The sequence below is a fragment of the Ammospiza nelsoni genome, chromosome 2, assembly GCF_027579445.1.
Source record: "Ammospiza nelsoni isolate bAmmNel1 chromosome 2, bAmmNel1.pri, whole genome shotgun sequence".
NCBI lineage: Eukaryota > Metazoa > Chordata > Aves > Passeriformes > Passerellidae > Ammospiza > Ammospiza nelsoni.
The window spans coordinates 87,932,945-87,954,084 of record NC_080634.1 but is presented as its reverse complement, the minus strand read 5'-3'; the positions used below and the strand labels follow the sequence as shown (position 1 = coordinate 87,954,084).

The window sequence follows — 21,140 nt, the reverse complement described above, 5'->3', positions numbered from 1 at the left end:
GACCAAGAAACTTTTAACATAGTTTGTTACCTGTCTGACATAGGGTTTTGCTAAGAGAAATATATGTGAAAAGCTGTTAAAAAGTATAAAATTTATTTTCATAGCAGAACACTGTACCCCAAGTGGCATCCTCAGTCTTTGAGGTGCTGTTCTGCAGTAGTTAGATAGGAAGAGTAAAGCTTGTTTTCTGGTTCATGGGGTTGTTCCTCCCCAGGTGCAGGACCCTGCACTTGCCTATGCTGAATTTCAGGCACTCCTCCTCTGAGCATCTCGCCAACCTGCCAAGGTCCTTCTGAAGGGCTGCACAGCCCTCTGGGGTATTGGCCACTCCTCCCAGCTTGGTGACAGTGAACTTGCTGAGGAGGCATCTGCCCTTCATACAAGTTATTGGTGAGTAAGTTAAAGAGCACTGGGCCCAGTATTGAACCTTGGGGGACATCAGTAGTGACAGGCCTCCAAACAGACCCTGTGCTACTGATTACAACCCTCTGGGATCTTTTTAGTGCTTGATTAGCTTCTTACATGCCTTAGTGGTGAAATGAGTACTACATATATTGCACGTATGTAACTTTATGCAGCCGACTAGGAAGAGAGGTGACAGCATGTACAACTTGATTACCTGGAACACTATGATCATTGTCAGAAATAAATACACTGAAGCTAAAACAGGTGACAAATATTTGCCATCGGGCCCTGGAACATCAAAAATTGGTTTCTTCTTCTCACCATATTGCCATACCCATACACCATGACCTGCAGAAAAATTGGAAGAGAGAAAAAAGCAAATTAACTCCAAGCAAAAAGGCTTCTGGTATGACTTTGTTCTTAAGAGTTATGTGGGGAATTGTTATTTGTTTTCAAATATTCTGCATGACTTCTGAAAAATGCCCCAAACCCATGGATTTTTCTTCCTTGGGATTTGGAATTTGAGAAAGGGCTTTGGCTGTCCTTAAGGCATGCAAGACTAATTTCTCATAACTTTATCTAAATAAAGTGAGCTGGCTAGTCTAAATTAGTAGTTTAGACTGTTTCTGTCATCACCAAAGAAAACGACACTTCTTCAGAAAAAGATCTATTTCAGTGATATGCTGTGTGTTAAAATGAAAGAACTCAACTGACTGGACTAGATATATGTACCAGTCAGCTATCAGTAAACTAGCTTTAGAAGAAACTTTAATTTTACTGTGCAAATTATATCCACCACATGCACAGAACTAATGAAATAACAGTATCAACAGAGTCAATATCATGGAAGCTGAGGAATGAAGAGCAAAAGAAACTACATGTCGTGCTCAAAATGTTTTCTTTTTTTAATTGACTGTGCTGATAGCTAAATAAATATAAGATTTTTATTGTTTTGGGAAAATTACATTCTTGGTAGAGAGACAGAACGTTGCCTTTTTAAGTATAGCACTAAGATTTAAAATCCTAAAATCCCTAAAATGGTATGCCTGATGTTTTTAAGGCGTAAAAAACAAAGAATTCTTCTGCAACAAAAAGCATTCAAACTATCACTATATAGTGAAAGTTTTTCTGATTATGAAAATCAGAAATAAAGGACAAAGGTCTACTTTAAAAATAATCTTCTGTAAATCATCCTTTGACAAGATCCTTTACATATTGATGCATAAACCCAATACTGAGTGCTTGAAAAATAAAAACACATAAGCGAGCACATTATTTTGTCCCTATACTACCAATATGAGATCACACACATGATGTCTTTATCGATGTATATATTTTTATTCTTGAGAGCAAAAATAGAAAGCTCCACACTGAGAATGACCTACATTAAGGTTTGTTTTATAAATGCCCTTATATTTTCGAAAGAATTAAGTGTCATATCTCCAGTTATACTTTATAGGCAGAAGGTAGAAATGGCCTGATTTCTACAGAGCACCAGGCAACTCAAAGGGCTGGAGCAAATTTATTTCCAGCTGCTTGTGGCTGTCAGCACCGCGAACAGGTTGCTCTGGCCCTCTGCTGGCAGCTCCCAGCCCTGTAGCAGACGGGACAGAGGGGAAGGTGCACTTGTCACCTACCGAGTGCCACCTCGGGGAGCCCCAGCAAGGCTGAAGCCACTCACAGGGGACACCCGCTGCTGCTGCTGCTGCTGCTGCTCTGGGGACACCGCCCAGGGCGCACTGGCAGGGGGACAGCTGCAGGCAGTAGCTCCCTGCCATGAAGCCTCACCACGACACTCCAGCCCTGAGGACTGGGCTCCCCAACACTGAAACTCTACAAAAATGGGTCATGAACTCAGTGGAAACAAACAAGCTGGCTGGTTCACAACTGGAAATACTCATCTTTAAGCATTTAACAATACCTGGAAAAAGGCACAAAGAGATATATTAAAGTGGCGTAAGATTGTTATTAAACCTACACCATGGTTGTTAAGAAACATTCTGGTGTTTATGCCACATGACTCACATGCAAACATTACAGAACACACAAATATTAAGGAAATGGAATTCACATACTGTATATAATTTTTTTTTTTTTGTGCCAAATGTAAAACTCAATTCTTTCTCACAAATGAACAGAAAAAAGGCCTGAGGAGACATAACCTGAACTGCAGCATTTCCTCAAACACTCCCAGAAGTTTAGAGAGTATTCTGCTTGGATTTATGCAGACTTTTGCTTATTTCTTCTATGTTATGACTGCAGCCTTAGGGACAGTGAGTCCATGTTGTGCACTGTGCTCTCAATTTAATAAGGAGTACTGGGGAATACCACTGTGCTGATTTTGTTTACTCTCTGCTCATAAATTACTCTACTGCCTGATTAATGGCAAGTTACACTTTACCACCTGTAATTTTGAGGGGACTACATATAAACTGGGGGCTTTTTTGGGCTTGACATTTTTGGATGCTATCAAGGGTAGTATAATCTAAGCCTTCAGATCTCTGGTACTAATAGCATATATTTTATTGAGATTAAGAAGGTATTTAGATCAGGTTGTGTATCAAGACATTTTAATTGTTTGACAAAAATAAGTACGGAGACAGCTTTATGGATTTTATGTGTTGGCAGACATATGTTTTTGATAAAGCTACGTGCATGAATCCCAAGACAGTGTAATATTTAATTTAAATAGCAGTGTTTCTACTAGTGAAGAGCACTTACCAATGGCAGAAAACAGACACATGATTAGAAGTATGAGGACACACCAAAGGACATCGGCATTCATCTGCCTTTCCAGCTTACTGCGCTTGTAACGTGGTCCATTATTATTTAACAAGGCTTTGGTCTCATGCCCTGCAGAAAGAATTGCACCAAACATGTCATATGGAACTTGCCTATTATTGTATAGCTATAAAAAGGTGGTATGTCCTGTAAGACAGAAAAGCAGCTCTTACCTGCATAGATTACTATTCCTGCAACTTCTTCTGTGTTTCTAACGGTACATCCACGTAACAAAAGATTCTCTTTGAACAATCCATCCTTTTTTCCACTTTTATGAATACTACAGAAAATTTAAAAACAGAACAAAATTCGGCATGTCAAAACATTAAGCTTGTTACATCATACTTGTAATATAACAAGCCCAAGATCTTCAGCATTTAAGAAGTTTTTCAATTTGATGGCAAAATATTTCATTGGATCCTCCTCCTGGGAAGGTTCTCTGCTGGATTTTGAAAACTGAGATTACTTACCCAAGGATCCCTGACATGCATCAGCCCATCTGGAGCAGCACCAGTTGCTGTTGGATATACAAATGTCCTGGACAAATGCTCACTAGAGATACGTGGGCCAAATCAACAGCATGTGTGCAGCCTAGCTAATGCTTGGAAAATGCACTGGACTTCCTGTGCATGTGTAAACTGACTGAGCAATCACAGTTAATCCAGTCCACCTAAAGGCAGCTATGTACTGGATAGAATTAACCCACTACTCACATGTGCTTACTAAATAAATCCTAGAAAGCAATATGGTGAAATTGGGAAATGACTGTGCTTCACAAGTAGCCATACTAAGGAAGATGTGCCAGGGGTAAGACACATCAGTTCAGTGAAAGGAAAAGGAAAAGTATTCTGTGTTTTTATTCCATGTATCAGTGAGAACATGAGAAATTATTTTCAGAACTGTCTTACCAACTATCTAAAAATGGCCTGCACCCTGAGGATTCTTGTTGACTAACACCAAAACAGAGAAGAAAAATGGAATGAAGTCACATTTCTACTACAACTTATCTGTTGGGCATGGACTGACTGGAATTTCAGCTGACAGAGAAATACAGAAAATAGCCTTATGAGAATTAACAGGGAAATACTAAAAAAAAATAGTAATTAAAAGTTAGAATTTTTACTATGTAAAAAAGACAAATCAAATAATAATTTAAAACTAATTTCAAATGAATAGTTTCATTTTATCAACTGAAGTACCCCAATGCCAGACTAAAGCAAGTCTGGATTGTTTAAATGTTGCCCTCACTTTCAGACCATCAAAACCATCACACTTTCAATATGCTACACTAAAATTAACATTGTGCTGCTGGAACACCAAATCTTATGTCTACCTGGATTTGAGCATTTAAAATCCTCTGTACCCTGAAATCTGCAAACTGGCTTAAAATTGTCCTTTTTATGTAAAGGTGGAGTTCTTTTTATTTGCTTCCTATTTTCTAAGCCTTCACATCTGGGTTATATATATATGCTTTTCCCTGTTAGGTACTTCTCTTTTTCTAAATGAGGACCAAAATTATAATTGAAGTACAGACTTCTAGGATCTCAGGCCTAGGAGCTACACCAAATATGCTGAGATTTGTAAGAAGAAAAGCTTCACATTGGTGAGTTCTCTGTACTTGTCCCAGTCTAGTAGGACTACTTGCAGAATATTTTGTAATGCTAGTTATACTACAAAACCTCAACAGTCAATGCTTTTAGTGAGCAGAATATACCTGTGTGCATATACACACACATACACAGCCTTTTTTAGTTCAGCACAATATATTATACCCACCCTCTGCACAAAATATATACATATATATTGAAAGTATTGATGCTTCAACAAGTATGCTTAGCTTTTTTTGCAGGGATGGAGAAGATGCAGTGGGTTTGACAACTGAGGTAGCAGCTGCACTGACAACATCTGACTAGAGGCCAGAAACAGAGAAAAAAAGAAGTGGATAACACCAAATTTGCAATTCTAACATGAAAGTTAAAGGTGGTTTTTTAGTCAGGAGACAACTTCCCCTGCTCAGCCCATCCTCCCTGCCAGTCTCAGACAGAACAGAGCTTTTACTTCTGTTCTTTTCAGCAAACCTCCTTAAGCCATTGTCTCACCTTTTGCCAAAACAGTATCAGCTGGGGGGCTGCCCAACATCCCTCTGGCAGAATGTCAGTAGGTATCAATTTGTCTGTGCTTGAACTATGGGAAATAATTTCTTAATGATTCCATACTGTCAAAATTACACTGCTACTAGGATTCTGTCATTCCTCTGATTTTTAAGCCTAAATTCTGCATTAGGCTTTCTTATAAATCATGAGAATGTCTGAATTTCCAATAAAATCTCCAAATGACAGTTATGATTCCTGTTAATAAATGAGATTTTGTAGAGATCAACCTTCCTAAGTGGTTCTTGCTGTGGCTTATAGTTTTATAACCTCTGTTAGTTTTTTACACTTAACAGTAACAGTGGACTGTGCAAGGTATATTGCACATGGCAAACTTCATATACAATTACTTGTATATTTGTTCTATAAAATGATATATTTGTTCTTACTATCTTAGCTTACAAAACAACTCCAAAGCAATTGTGCAACATCTGACATTAACCTGTAGGTGTTAAAACCCCAATCTACTGTCCTCACCCACAGGCTGAGCCTTCTTAGCACATCTCATCCTTACATGCATTTGCTACTGCTTTTTACTTTTCCAAATCCAAATGAAGTCAGAGAACTCAACTGTTGCTCACCAGACCTTTAGAAAATATGGATGAAATCAAAATCTGGAAGAAAAAAGCCAGCAGAGGCCGGAGGAAACTAATCATTTGCCTCCTGTCTGCAGTCACTCCCAGTGACTCAGTACCACAACATACACATGAAACAGTTGGGCACTGATGATAAAAGGAAGGAAAAATTGCAGACATGAAGGTCTGGATTAAAAAATAATGAAAACTAGACTTAGATAAAACTGCTCACTTTGATAACAAACCTGCCAATTGTAAACTTTGGTTTGAGAGACAGCCTAGTTCCTATTTCTAGCCCTGTAGAGTTATAAACCTCAAGCCTGTTAAAAAGGCTGAAGAGTCTGTTTTCCCCTTTCTAGATTTTGGCCAGTGTAAGTTACAGGCAAAGAAGGAAAATTTTCTCTGTCATTCTTTAGAACAGCGTCTGGCTGAAGCCACTCAGATGCTTGGAATGCAAAGGCTAAGCCGTGAGGAAATGCACTGGCAAGTGTGGGTGCAATGCTCTTTTTCTCTGCAATTTCTCACGTGGATGACACTGCAAAAATGTGGTATCTTCACATCTAAAATACAAATGCACCACAAATTAGGAGAAGTGGGCAGATCATTTGCAGTTAACTACTATTACGCTACAGTACTCTGAAAGTCTTTATACAGAAGTAAGCCTCTGGTTTAATACAGCAATGCAAAAATTAGCTCACTTCAGCTTTCTATTGTTTCTATTCAGCTTTCTAACAGTTTCAACTTGTTACTTATGTGTCTTGTTAACTTACTTGTTAACTTATGTGTCTACCAGCATTAAATAACAAGGTAACCAATGATAACTGTATTCAAAAGAGAGTATTTTCTTTCAAATTTTGGTTTATCAAGTGTCTTACAAAGGAAATGGTAGATCTGGCATTACTTTCCAAGGCTTGACACTCCCAAAGAAGATATTCAACAATATTAAACATGATATCAGTTAACATTACCAGTCAGAAAATTCCTGACTCTCAATTGATGCAAATTAGTCTAGGTTGCTTTGGGCTTTTATTGCAGGATTGGATCAGTTACTATAGCCATTAAAGAGACATCACTATAGATTTATATTTGTTTTTTCTTTAAAAAGTTGTAATATGATTTTCTATTAATTTGGTTTTGTTACATTATGACAACCTTTCAAATAGAAGTACACACATGCATTCATCTCCTTCTTCTTCTTACAACTCCAAGCTATACTTATTTTGGTATGATCAAATAAAATTTTATGTTCTTGTCTAAGAATAAAATTATTATTTTCAAAAAGCTGAAAAGTGAGATTCCCAATTACAACTTCTCTTTTTCCCTTGCCCATATACACAAAAAGGTACAAACAAGATTTTAAAGCAAATATTTCTATTTTTGGAACCTGGAATTGGATTTTTGAATGTTTGCCATGCATACTGTACATAATCTGGCTAGACACATATGGGCGGGGGGCATGTTAGGTTTTGTTCTATTCCCTTACACAGAATATGCTTATAAGGGAAATAAAAGTGAGGGGACATGCTTGGGTTATTTGGGGGTGCAGAAACTGTAAAAGAATTAAAGTAAGCGCCTGAATAGAACTGGTAGTCTGCCTGTGCATCTGCACACCCCAAGTGTGTTCAATGCAGATTGTGCCAACACAACTGAAGAATTCAGATGCAGTAATGTGCATGTACACATTTTCAGATACAGGATAGGGCTAGGCCCATCTCAGTGCATTTTGCAGTTATATTTTTTTTTTCATTGTAATTTCTCCTTTTATCCTGGCCTGCCTCTGTTACATTGGCTACCAATAGTGATTTTGTTTCAGGAAAACTGTAGGGAACAGAATTTTTTACATGTTTACAGCATACACACACAAAAATATTTCTATTTCCTGAGAGATTTGTCAGCACAGACATTAAAACCAAAGACCACATTTCATACAGGAAAAAAAATCTGAATCAAAACTGGAAACCTAGTACGTAGTCAAAATGTCTAGGAAAATTTGGTGGTAACGTTTCAGCACAGCTTTTACATACGGATTGGTTGAAAGTCTATTGTTTCACAGGATTCCTATTTAATATTTTGGTATCATTTCAGTTGAGCTGTTATTGGCTGGTAGCTATTTGATCCATTACTCCAAGCAGCAGCTACCAGTAAAATTTTGAACAAGAATTAAGATCTGAGTTTGACATGACAATGCCATGTTTCAATTTAGATATGTTAATTGCTATTCATCTTGTTAATGTATTATTGGAAATAGACTCCTGATTCCATTATACTAATGAAGGAACTCTAAAAAGTGTGGGGGGGAAGCCTTCTTCTGTGATAAATTAAGGGACCGAGAATTTATTTGTTGAGGGGTTGCTCCCTACTCTCTAATTCTAATGGCCCATGGGCCTTTAGCTGTAAATCTCTTGGAACATAGCTGATGAGAGCTGGAAATCACCTGATGCTTTCTGCCAGATTCAAAATTTGTGTCAAAACATATTCACATCATTTGTGAAACTACAAAATACAAAGAAGATTAAATATAATCAATACTAAACAATAGGCATCAAAAAGATAATACCATGTTTTCTGCTATGTAATTCAAATGGTTCTGTAACTTACATGCCACAGCCTTTTCCACATATAGTAAATAAGTAAATATATAATGGAAGAAAAATTTATGCATATTTTCTACAGTATTCTGCTCAATATTTTGGGGACTAAGATTCACACATAAAGTGTGCTAGAAAAGCTGCCAAACTTTCCATTTCCATATCTGGAAATGGCATGTCTACAGTAGAGCAGGCTCTCTATTACACACCCTCATGCAGTAATGTCTAATACTAAACTTTTTTCTTCATATGAACTGTAGAGCTTTGTGCTGCTAAATAAAGGAACACATTTTCCCACACTACAACTTGATGTAGTTTAAAGAAACTGTCCTGATTTACACAAGTTGACAGTACATCCTACACAATCTGTGACATCTGAGAGTAGTAACTATGGTGGTAAATGGCATCACTATAAAAAAACTCCCCAAGCTCCAGCAATTTACCTTGTGACATTTACACAATTTAATACTGCTTATCACTCCTAATCAACATGGGTGGTAAATCACTGTATTTGAAATGGAATTAGTGTCAGTTTAACTCTCATCATTAAAATTTGGGCAGAAATTATGTATCCTGGGCTCTCACTCTGCACAAGGTTAACAGACTGTAGAAAATAAGTCATTCAAGAGTGCATTTCCTAAGCCACCACAATCAACATACCCTTACACTACAGACCAGGCTACATAAGAAGCGAATCCTAAAACTTTTGCACATCCTAAACCATTTGTTCTTGCACATCCTAAAACAGTTGTTTTTGAGCAGGACTGAGATGAGCACCCTGTTAATGTAGTTTGTTTATTTAGAATTAAGTCAAGTGAGCATAGGTGATGCGATAATGTACAGGCATACCCACTGTGTGAGCCAATCATTTCATTTTATCTGAATGATAAGAAAAGGAATAGTGCCATAGCTGGAGAAGTATCAGTTTTGCCTTCTGATTTTCCTCAATGACACATGTATTAAAAGAAACATGCAATAGACCTATCTTCATGAAAGTGCACAACAGATTGTGCTTGTTTGTTGCCTCTCTTGGACTTGTTTTCTATTTCTTCCCATTTCCAGATGGGCTTTTTTGATCCAAGAAGGGAAAGGAGAAAAGTGCCTGTAAATGCAGTGCTTCATACATTCATTTCTGTAGTGTAAGCTGACTGAAGGTAGCAAATAAATCCATCCTAAGTAATGGAAATATGACGTTCCCATCTCACCCTGAAGACAGGATCCTCTAAAAGAGCCTTAAATATGCAGCCCTATTTAGATGTGATGATGATGCAACTTACAGAAGACACAGCAAAGCAAATAAGCATTTGTTTTATTCCATATTAGAGAAAAGGAGCGTATTATAGTGAAAGATACTATATGAAATACTCACATGTAACCTCGAAACCTACTTAAGTCATTGTTTGGCTTCTCACATTCAATCACACTTGTGAACTTCAAGGGGTCAAATTCTGAATCCTGGAATAATAAGAGTGTTCATTATTTAGAGCAAAGACATGAAAATTATATTCAAAATAACTTGCTTTTCTAATTTTTGTAATATTATAAAGTCTATTTTTTTTTCCCAAAGGCAATGAAAGCAAAGATGCGGACCATTGGCACTGAAAACCACAGGGACCTGAGGAAAAAAAATCCAAAGATGACTCCCAAAATCTCCCTCTCCAGTTGCTTCTGTTCTGCAACTGGAATATGGCAAATGATTTTGATCTGCAGTGGAAAAATGAAATTTACCTGAAAAATCTCAAAATCTTTAACATTATCATTATCTTTCATGTTCAGTGAAGCTAGTGAAAATTTAGAACAATGTAAGTCAATACACTGCCAATTATCAAAAAGCTAAGACGAGCTTTTGAAATATTAGCAAACTTTCTTAATTGCTTCATGCCAACTGAGATGAATTAGTCTACTATAGTAAATTACACATTTGGCAGAATAACTTTTTCTTAATAATCACTTAAAAACCTTCTTGATTGTCTAACTCATTACTCTGAAACTGCTATTGTTGCTGACTATTTAAGTTTACCTGTAGTTAGCACCTTATTGTATTTGAGGAAAAACATCATATCACAGCAGAATTACCTTGTTAAATAAAAATCAAGATTCTCCTTTTATTGCTAGCTCAAACTACACATTGAAAGCAGACATATCTGATCCTGGTGCTGCAGACAAGGCTATTTACCTCCATCAGTGAAGATAACTTCTATAAAACTGCTTTGCATGCCATTTGAAGCAAAGAACTAATCGTGAATTATCATATTATTAAGCTTTCAATAGTGACACCACTTCATATGTTATATTTTATAATGGTTTTGCTGAGCTGCTGGAGACCCCAACCACTACTTTTTAGAGTACACCTGTGAGAATGGTTGACTGAGAACCAGTAATCACAGGACAGACACAATTTTATTGCCAGTTTCTCTGAAACACACAGGTGTCTCTGGGGTTTTTTGATGTTGACTCTATTCAGGTGAAAGAAACCAGATTTTGAGTAAGACATAAAAGAAACTAGAGGATATGTCAGGATCAAAACCAACACCCTCCATTTTTCTGCTGGTTACACCTGGAAGAAGACAGACTTACACTATATATGTGACAATTCAAACCACCCACACCTGAGACTTTTGAAAACCTTTTCTGTATTTTCAAGAAACACGAGATGATAAAGAGAACTGTGAAAATGGGCTGTCACTTAGAAACAGCTACAACCCACTGGAGGAATGAAAAATTTTGACGTGCAGAATTCAGCTTGTAAACAAGGAGGAAAAAAAAGTAGTAAAAACAAAGGACAGCTCTGAGTTGAGACTGCTTTGCTGAGAATCAGACTCCCCAAATTACATCAAGCTTGGCAGTCAAGAACCTGAGCCTTGGCAAGAAATAACACCTGCCTGTTGTCCCACATGATCTTTTCCTTCCTTGTCCCAGGATGTTCCTTGGCGGCAGAAAAAAAAAATAAAAGGTATAGGAAAAATGATCTACAAATATCCACCACTGTAGCTTAAACTGCATTTATAAATTGGATGGAATGGGAAACATTTCTTTTCTCCTTATTATAACATAATATATATCTAATAAATTTAATTTAGCACAAATTTTTATTCAATTGTCTTAAAAAAGAAAAGAAATAAATCCTAACATCTTTGATGAATGTCTGTGAGGGAATCCTAGAGACACCTAATAATGAACCCCAAAGCAATCAAATGCAGATTTTGTATGGCTGCTGAACTCAGGAGAGAGAGTGTGGTTGGACACATTACCTTGTAGGACAGCTGAGTTCCCTTTCTGCTAAGAAAATCTGTCACTAAGGTTTATATTTCACAAATAAAGATTTTAAAAAGTACTTAAATCTAGAGCCTCCTAAAGTCTTCAAAAAAAAAAAGACAGATCTTGTCAAGATCAGAGAGGACTACATGTACCCAACCTCTCCATCAGTACCATGCAATATTGTCTTTCTCCCTCCTTTGTTTGTGGATCTCTTTTCATTTATGACTCAGTTTTGGAACTAAAAGTCCTTTATCATTAAATCTGTCTGTATATTTGTGTTCTGTTACAATTAACTTGAAATATGTGATTATGGTCTTTACCCAGATAATATCTGGGAGTGAAAATCCAATTAGAATAGTAGTTTATGTAAGGAAAAAAAGCTGATGAATTCTGATTTATGGCAAAAGCTCTTTGGTTTATTAATAAATCAAACTGCTTCATCTCTTCCCTGTGAAGAGCAAGGGCAAATATACACTGTATATTCCAGCTGATGACACTGTTTTGATGTGAAAATACCTTTTGGTAAATGAAAGAACAAATATGTTAAACACAGCCTGTGTGTGACTGCTTTCAGTGGTTACAAAGAAGCACAAATTTAATGTAAGATTTCACAATGATCAAAGTATAGCTCTTTTTAATGCTGATACTCACACTTCGACAGCAATTGAAACACAAACTGTGATGATGTTCTCATGTATTAGCAGCTAAGAGAAGCTGCAGTTTGACAGAAGTTAAAACCAAAACTGTTGCTTTTACAGCATACAGATTTTGCTCTTTTTTTCTTGGTAAAAGTCCATGAAAAAAAATTTTCCACCACCACCTTTATTTTTCTCTTACACTGAATTTCTGCATCACTGTTAAGACACAAGAAACAAGATCAAAATATGGTCAAACGCTGAACTGGCCCAGAGCTTTGTGCAGCAGTTACCTGATGTGCCTGATTTTGTGTAGCTTCCCACTTGGAGAACTGCTGGGCATTAAAGCTGTCCCAGTACCAAGGGGGATGAAAAGCTCCACGCCTAGACAGACTGCAATCTGAGATGAGGCTTTCCAGTGCCTCATCTCTCTGAAATCTTGACTTCTGGGGTGTTCTCATCATCCCCCTGTGCACATCAACAAGGCTGGGTCATACACAAAAAGCAGCTGGGGGCATTTTTTAATTTTCTGAAGATATGTATCATTTTTTATCGGATACCTTGGCAGCTGTCCCAAACTTTTGACTTGTGCACCACTGGCCCGAACAACTGACTCTGGCTGATAAAAACTGGGGAGAGATTTACTGATTGCACAGAAGTTCCCCAGAGTATTTTACAAAACTGTAGGGTAGCAAAGGCCAGGGCTAACTTCTGTTCATGTCAGTCACATTATTTCTGTCAAACAACCAGTTCTTCTTTTGCTACAATGTACATTTTTCTTGCTATGACTATTTCTAAGGATAAGCCCCCATAAAATAAAGTAAAGCAAAACTTACTGCTTTCACTCAAGGCAGGTATTTTGCTACTGGGTAGAGCTTAAGGGCACTACCCATTAGAGCCCAGACCCGTGCTCTAATAATCCACTATGCTTCAGAAGAGCACTAAATTATGCTTGAGATATATTGGAGGAGTAAAATCCACTTCTTGCTCAACTTTTCTGCCCTATTATGTCATATCAAAATGAAAAAAAAAAAACAGGAAAACAAAAAAAAAAAAAAAAAGAAGGGCTTTGATTGAATAAGAAACTGACTTCCATAAAATCCCTGACTTCACTTTTTGATTTTGCCAAGATAGCTTTAGTCCACTGCTTTTCTTGGGAAAAAAAATGCTGATTTCTTAGGAAGTCAGAATACCTTCATAGGTATTTCTGAAAGTTTGAAATTTGTCAAGAGGACACATGGTGATAGTTACATTGGGTATTTTATATACTCAGGGATTCCATGGAATGTATTTCATTTCTTCAGGACTCTTCTTGCTAGAAAAATGTTTAACATCCTATACATATATCCTATTTCTTCCACTTTCTTAAAGCCTTGGGAAATTCATTCTTAGTCTAAATGCAGCAGTGGAAAAGCTTGTTTTCCTTACATAAGCAGACCTAGTCAAACTGCAAAAACCTACTAAATATTGATTCCTTCAAAGTTGAATTTCAAATTAAAGTTAAATTGCAGATGCAAAGGGTTTTGTGACTAGCCTTTTAACAATGCACTAGCTAGTAAATCTCACAAAAAGTTCAATTTAAAACAATATCTTAGGTCTGCAATAATTGTGCTGTGTCTTACACCCTAAAAAGATGAAGCATTGAGGGGAAGAAAATGTTACAATGTCTTTATAGAGTGGGAAACCAACAGGTAGACAGATGAAGACAGTATAAAGATTTGTCACAAAAAAAGCAGAATTTAGCTGTCTCCAATATGACTTTGTAGCTTCAGCTGTAAGATGATTCTGAATCTCCACAGTAAAATGCCAACCTTTTCAGTTCTGCTGGCAACCTCACGAAACTGTCATAGCTCAAGAAGCAAAGCATGCCAGATGAGTCAGTTTGACAATTACACAATGTTCAAACAACATATTTCCCTTCATTAAATGCCTGTTGTATGGGTGATTTAATAGCCTGCTAGTGATATTAATAATGCATAGTTATTAAAATGTTTTCCTTTATTCATCTGCCCTACTTTACTGCTGCAGAAACCTGACTTTGATGTTCAGTCCTTCCCCCAGCAGGACAGCAGTGGGTGCCCAGGATGCCCTTGGGTGACAGTGACAGCTACCCGCTTATCACATTGTGTTTACTGCCTAGGCTGGGGATCTTATCCAGACTTCTCCCTGCAGTGCAGGGCTGATGAGGGCTCTGGGATTTGTTTTGGCGTGTGTGTCTGGAGGAAACAAAAAAGGGAGAAATGGAGTCATGGGGACAACTCAAAGAAAATATTTAATAGACAAAAATCTGCCTGAGCCGGAAAAATAGCTTTTCTACTTTAAAAGCTTTTGAGTGCACTAAGAACTCAGCCTGCTAATGCATTGGTCCATCCTGTAACTGCTTTATATAGCAGTACTCTCCCTTTATCATATATAATTAATCTGGCCTTTTATTAGTGTGCAACTGGAGTTACATACTGATGTATCCAAAGCATATGAACTGTTTATATACTGGAAGAGTGAAATGTTTTCACGTCTGAACTGTATTAGTCTCTATGGTACAATTTATCTGTGCCACTAATTCACAAGAAAAGGAAGAAACAGTTGGATCTGTGCTGTTTAGGAACTAAGAAGATCCAGCTGTACATCGAATTTAACTATTCTGTTTTTCACACTTAAAATTACTACTATAATTGGATTTTTTTTTCAGTATTGTTTGTTTAAAAGTAACACATGTTCATTACTCAGAAACACTGGAACAACTGAGCAAGTCAAATACATTTTTGGGAGCTGATCTTCTTCTGGCTGACCAAAGTTTTCCTCTTTGTAGAAAATAATATGAGGGAACAGTGCAATATCCAGGATGTAGGACAGAAAATGTATTGCTTGCAAGGCCTAGGAAGATCTCAATAATTCTGTAACAGGCAGCTGAAGAAACTGCTGTTAGTCAATCACAGAACAAAAGTACCAAAAAAAAAAAGGCAACAACACTGAAAATACAAACATGCAAGTTCTAATGTCCCTCAGGATGATGGCCACCCTTAGCAATGCACTGAAAATTATGGTGGTGTGAATGAATTCATTTATGGACTATAACAGTGCTGGAGAGTGCTAAGGTAACAGTGTGTGTCAAGGCTGAAATACAAGCCTTGATCTGGACAATTTAGAAAGTGGTATCTGCCTGTTCCAAAAGCCAGTCACTGAAATAAATGAATGGGGGCATAGTCTTTAAGAGCCAACCTCAGCATTAGCTCAGTGCTTCAACTAAACCACAAACCAAGATTCTCAAGGACTCCCAAAACTCTGTGTACAACCCACGGCGCTACTGCAGAGGCCTCTCGCTTCACGCTCACAGACAGATGTAACTCTCCCCACCCTCCAGTGCCTTCTCATTTCTGGAAAGATTTCTAGCAGTCTTTCTGCTCCATTTCTTACATGCTGGAAGAAAACTTCCTTTGATTAGTGGCAAAAACATTGCACATTCATTTTAAAGTACTAGCACAACAGCTCAGGTCAGCTTCTGAAAATACCTTGTCCTGCTCCTGCTCTAGTCCAGACTGCTGGACAGTCTGCCTTCTTGTGGGATGAAGTTCTGCCAGAAGAAATGGCTATGGGAAGGACTAAGATCCTTCACCCAGAAGAGAGAAATGCCAAGCACTGCTCTTACATCATTCCACAAATAAAACCCAAAACACCACAGTCCTGATGGGAAAAGAGTGGTTAGTAATGCAAGGGTTTTCTTGCGAACAGTAAAACCTATCAGTAGCAGCTGCAGCGTCAGGATGCAGTTAAATACACCAAAGCTTGATGACCCTACCTCAGCCTGGAGACAGGAAATCTGGATAAAAGCACCTTCACCTTACAAAGTATCATGTTAAAGAAATGTCTCTAGGATGTGAGGGAAGCCTGTAACATACAGCAATTGCCTAAGGAACTGAGAGAATCCAGCCCCTGGCAACTGGAGGGGGGCACAGAGGGAAAGAAGCAGTCCTAATGAAAAGACACCTTTTATTCCAAATACTACAGGACAGTGTTTATATCAGCACTATCACAGTTTTGTCAGCCTTTGCATGAGCATCTCCAGCATGAGAAGGTGTTACAATCAAGTGAAAACTCCCCAAGCTGGACATTGGCATGCTATCTTCTCTTGGGTTCATATTTTTTATCAATATTTACCATCACATGCCTGTCCTACTGCAAACATGGCATTCGGAATGAACCTTCTCCACCTAATCCCAGCTGTTTCTGTTCTTGTCTCTTAGCTCTGTGGAGAGGGTGGAGGTGCATCTGTGAAGATTAACAGTCAGTCTGAGGCCAGCAGGCTGTGGTTGGCATACACAGAGCAGGGGGGAAGTTGGGATGGCTGCAGAACTCTTTGGTTAGCAGCTTCCCTTCTGGTCTATTTTCATCTGCTATCTATTCTACTGAAGAAGCTGCTTTGCAATCAACATGTTAAAGTTACCACTAGCAAAATGAAGAACACCTTCTCAATGAATTCAATGGTGTTTTATTTTTCAGACACCAGCTGATTGCATGAATCTTATGAAAGGAAACTCACAATGGTCTTGCCAGTTCCAAAACTAGTAAATGAGCTGAGGGGAACAAAAATTTATCGTTATGGCAGAGACTGAGGTTTGCTTCCCTTTTTAGCTCTCTAGACAGCCTCATACTTCAGGCAAGCACAAAGACTACAATGTTCCTGCACAGTCTTGTCTTCAGTAGTCTGTATGCTTTGTTCAGATAAGTGTGGAAATCAAACATACATGAAAATGTATAGGAATATGACCTATATATGTCATATATAGGAATATGTTGAATTAGATCACAGCAGCACAGCTACTCCTGTGCAGGCTTTCCTCACCACCTGTCTTACCCTCTGTGTAGAAATCAATGACCTGAACTTCTGTTTTGATACAGTCTTCTGTCTTGATTTGGCCTGTTAGATGGGTAAGGAATTGGCTGGATGGCCACATCCACAGATTTATAGTCAATGGTTTGGTATCCAGATGGAAACCAGTAATGAATGGTGATTCTCAAGGGTTTGTGTTGGGGACCAGTACCATTCATCAGTGACACAGACAGTGGGATTGAATGCACTCTCCGAAGTTTGCAGATGACACCAAGCTGCGTGGTGTGTTTGGCATGCTCGAGGGAAGGGTCTACACAAACCTCATGAATAAGGCCATGTGTATGTGGGTTGGGGCAATTACCAATATCAGTACAGACTGGGGGATGAATGGATTGACAGCAGCTCTGGGGAGTAATGCCAGAGATACCAATGCATGAAAAATTGGACATGAGCTGGAATTCTGTGTGGCAATCCAGAAAGCCAGCTGTATCTTGGGTTGCATCAAAAAAATGCAGCCAGCAAGTTGAGAGACGTGATTCTTCCCATCTACTCCACTCTCATGACACCCCACCTGGAGTGCTGTGTCCAGCTCTGGTATAAGTAAGACATGTAAAAGGTAAGACAGGTTTCACAAGAGAGCCACAAAAAGGATCCAAGGGCTGGAACACTTCTCCTATGAAAAAAGGTTGAGAGAGTTGTGGTTGAGCCTGGAGAAGGCTCCAGAGAGACCTCAATGAGACCTTTCGATATATAAAAGCAGCTTTTAGGAAAGACCAAGACAGACTTTTACCAAGGCTTGCAGCAACAGGACAAGGGGCAACATTTTTAAACTGAGAGTAGATTTAGATTAGACAAAAATATACACTTTTTACTAAAAGGATGGTAAAATACTAAAACAGTTTGCCTAGAGAAGCTGTAGATATCCCATCACTGAGGTTTCAGATTCAAGTTAAACAGGGCTTTGAGAACATTGATCTAATGAAAGACGTCCCTGCCTTTGGCAGGAGTGTTGGATTAAATGGTCTTTAAAGGTTCCCTTAGAACTCAAATTACTCCACGATTATATGATTCTTATGCATATATTCATTATTATAAGCATTCAAAAAATGTGAGATGTTGAAGGGCAACCAATGGGAAAAAATGTCACACAAAAGACCAACAGGGAGAACATCAATTGATGAAACAGTTTGTTTCATTTTTCTTCCATGTCATTATCAGTTATCTAACCAACAATCACAAACTTCCTATGAAGTACCAGGAGACAGCTTTTTGTTTCTTAGTAGCTGACATGACCCACCTCCATGCAGCTACTAGCAAGACAGTCCTTTTTAGCCTTTCCTATTACACTGCAGCAGCCTGTAAGTCAGATCCCCATGATCTCAGCCATGCAGGCCACATTGCTGTACAGGTATATGAGGCCATTTGGGGTATAGTTTTCAATCTGTTTTTAAATCAAGTCATACCAAAAATATAGTATGTAGAGAAGCTTGGAAAAGTTAATGAGAAGAAGGGAAAATGCTTAAGATAAATAATATGCATTTTTACTCAAATTCTCTTTGTCCTGGAAGCCAAAAGGCTGTGTTCCCTGCCTGATGTAAACCAATCTATTTTCTGTACCATTAAGAAAGCTGAATTAGGGTATTAGCACTTCTGTCTATAGATCTCCATGCACTTCTGATATTTTTAATTCAACACCAAATAGAAGTGTAAGCATTATAGTGCTGTGGGGAGAAGAGTATCTTGTCCGGTCAAATACCTGCAGGACAAGCACAGCTCTCTCTCTGTCATGAGCACACATATGTAATGGAAAGTATCTGACCATCACAGAGTCATAGCAGAGCTTGAAAGTATGAACCCGAGTATAACCAATGAACAGAAATGTTCATGGTTGCATTGAAATATCAGTTTTGAGACATACAGCCAGCCACTTCCCATGTAAGTAACATTTCAATGCAAATTTCTAATGACCACCATAGCTTATCACCACTAAACTGTGTAAAAGACTTGGAGGTTAGCAGCAGGTGGAGAAAAGAGAAGTGGGATGAGAGTTCACATCCTTGATGCTGAAATAAATACAGGAGTTCCTCATACTGTTCCTCTCCCTTTTCTGGCACAAAAGCAGGCCCCTTCTCCACCTCAGTACTCTCAAAGTGAGACCATAGCAATGTAACTGGGGTTATATATGGCTCAATACAGAGAACCCTTCTGCTCTGGAAAAGAAGGTCTTTCCATCCCTTCCTAGCCACTGATACTGCCATCTGGGGTTGTGGTTGCAGAGACCAGTGTAACACGACGTGTTTCCAGCTCAAAAATTCTGGCCCTAAAATCATGAGTTCTCAGTGCTACACTGCAAAAACTCATTTCCAAGAACATATATTCCAGGTATTTCCTGTTCTCAGGCCAATGAAAGGCTAAGGAATAAACAGTTCTAGAAAAAAACATTTATTCAGTAAAATTGAATTAGGCTGTATCAGAAAAGTCAAGACAGAAAAAAAAAGGAAAATATCTTCTTAACTTGCTTTAAATGTAAATGTTTACTTTTCTATAACAGGAAAGCAGTATAGCATTTTATTTTCTCTATGGACCTGACATGCTTTTGTGTTTTCTAATACTTTTTCAGAGAAACAGCAAAATGGAGAAATCCTGGGTTATTGATACAGAGAATGAAATTTCCTGCCTCTACAGAGCTTTAATTCAGCACAAGCACCGACATAATACATTTCCTTACATGGATTCACCACTGTTCCTTCCACCAGTGCTGGAAGGATTACCCTAGGGATGAGAAGTCCTCCACAGCCATGACACTCAAACTTGGATTCATCAATTTAGCCCCTTTAATCTCTATTTAAGCACAAAACCAAACAACTAATGCTAATGGTAAAAGTCAACTACTCAGCACTCTTCAAACTCTCATGACTCTTCATCTACTGTCCCCCTCCCTGCTATTGCTTAGATTACTATAGCCAAAATTTTCTCTTACAGTTATTCAAATTCTTTGTCTCTCTAATGAAGCTCTCTCAAAATGCAAACTTTTGCAGGTGGCCTGGACACCTGTACAATGGAAACTAGAAGGAGGTGATAACGGTGCCCAAAGCTGACCAAGGAGGAAGTGAACCATCATTCTTGAGTTTTTTTTATTTCCCCATGTCTTCCAGTGTGGCACTGCTGACTAAGTGCCATGGTTAGATGTGGACTGAAAAATTGTTCTCAGCCTTCCATTAGCACATTTGGCTCAGACAGTTTGCCACAGCACCGACTTGGGTCATTCTCTGCACCAGGTCGTTCTGCACACATCTGTTACATGTTTGTTTCTCTGTTAGAGAGACAGCAGTTGCTTTCTCTTCAACTAGACATGTCCACAGTTCCACACAAGTCATCTCTGAAGAAGATACTATCCAAAAAAAGATACAACAATATAGGTGTAGAGATTTTCATAACAAGTCACCCCTATCAAAGAAATCTACTGAATGTTGAAGGCATTACCTCAGACAAAAGTCTTTCTCAGGGTGTGACATGTTTGAATCCTGCACTGACAAACACAGGACTTTTTCTCTAAAATCTTCAGCTAAACTGTAAAACTAAAAACCAGTAAGTTTTAATTTAATATTCTATTAGCGCATAGCAAAAACCATTGTTCACTTTTGCTTGTTTGGTTAATTTTTTTAGACTTTCTTCTCCCTTGGGAAAATTAATTTTGGCAACACCTGTGGGATGGAGCACTAATCCAATGTTTTAACATGTGCATGTCTGGAATTTTCAGGCCAATTTTCATCACCTTCTCATGGAAGTCTTCTCAAAATACTGCAAAAAAGGGCTACACAAGGAATAAATCCCAAAAGATGCTAGAGAGGTAGTTGCTGTTATTGTGGCCTGATTCTACCTTATTAAAATACAGTCAAAACAACACTGAGTCAAACAAC

General features: G+C 38.2%; 1 protein-coding gene across 1 annotated transcript in view; it reads right to left on the bottom strand.

Annotated features, from left to right (window-relative positions):
* Positions 1-21,140, bottom strand: part of ATP10A (ATPase phospholipid transporting 10A (putative)) — a 109,001-nt gene that overhangs the window by 39,438 nt on the left and 48,423 nt on the right. Inside the window, exons 3-6 of the mRNA XM_059466680.1 lie at positions 9,869-9,954; positions 3,360-3,466; positions 3,127-3,258; positions 620-753 (exon numbers count right to left, since the gene is read on the bottom strand). Coding sequence (XP_059322663.1) covers positions 620-753; positions 3,127-3,258; positions 3,360-3,466; positions 9,869-9,954 — 459 coding nt within the window. The remainder of the gene's footprint in view (positions 1-619; positions 754-3,126; positions 3,259-3,359; positions 3,467-9,868; positions 9,955-21,140) is intronic.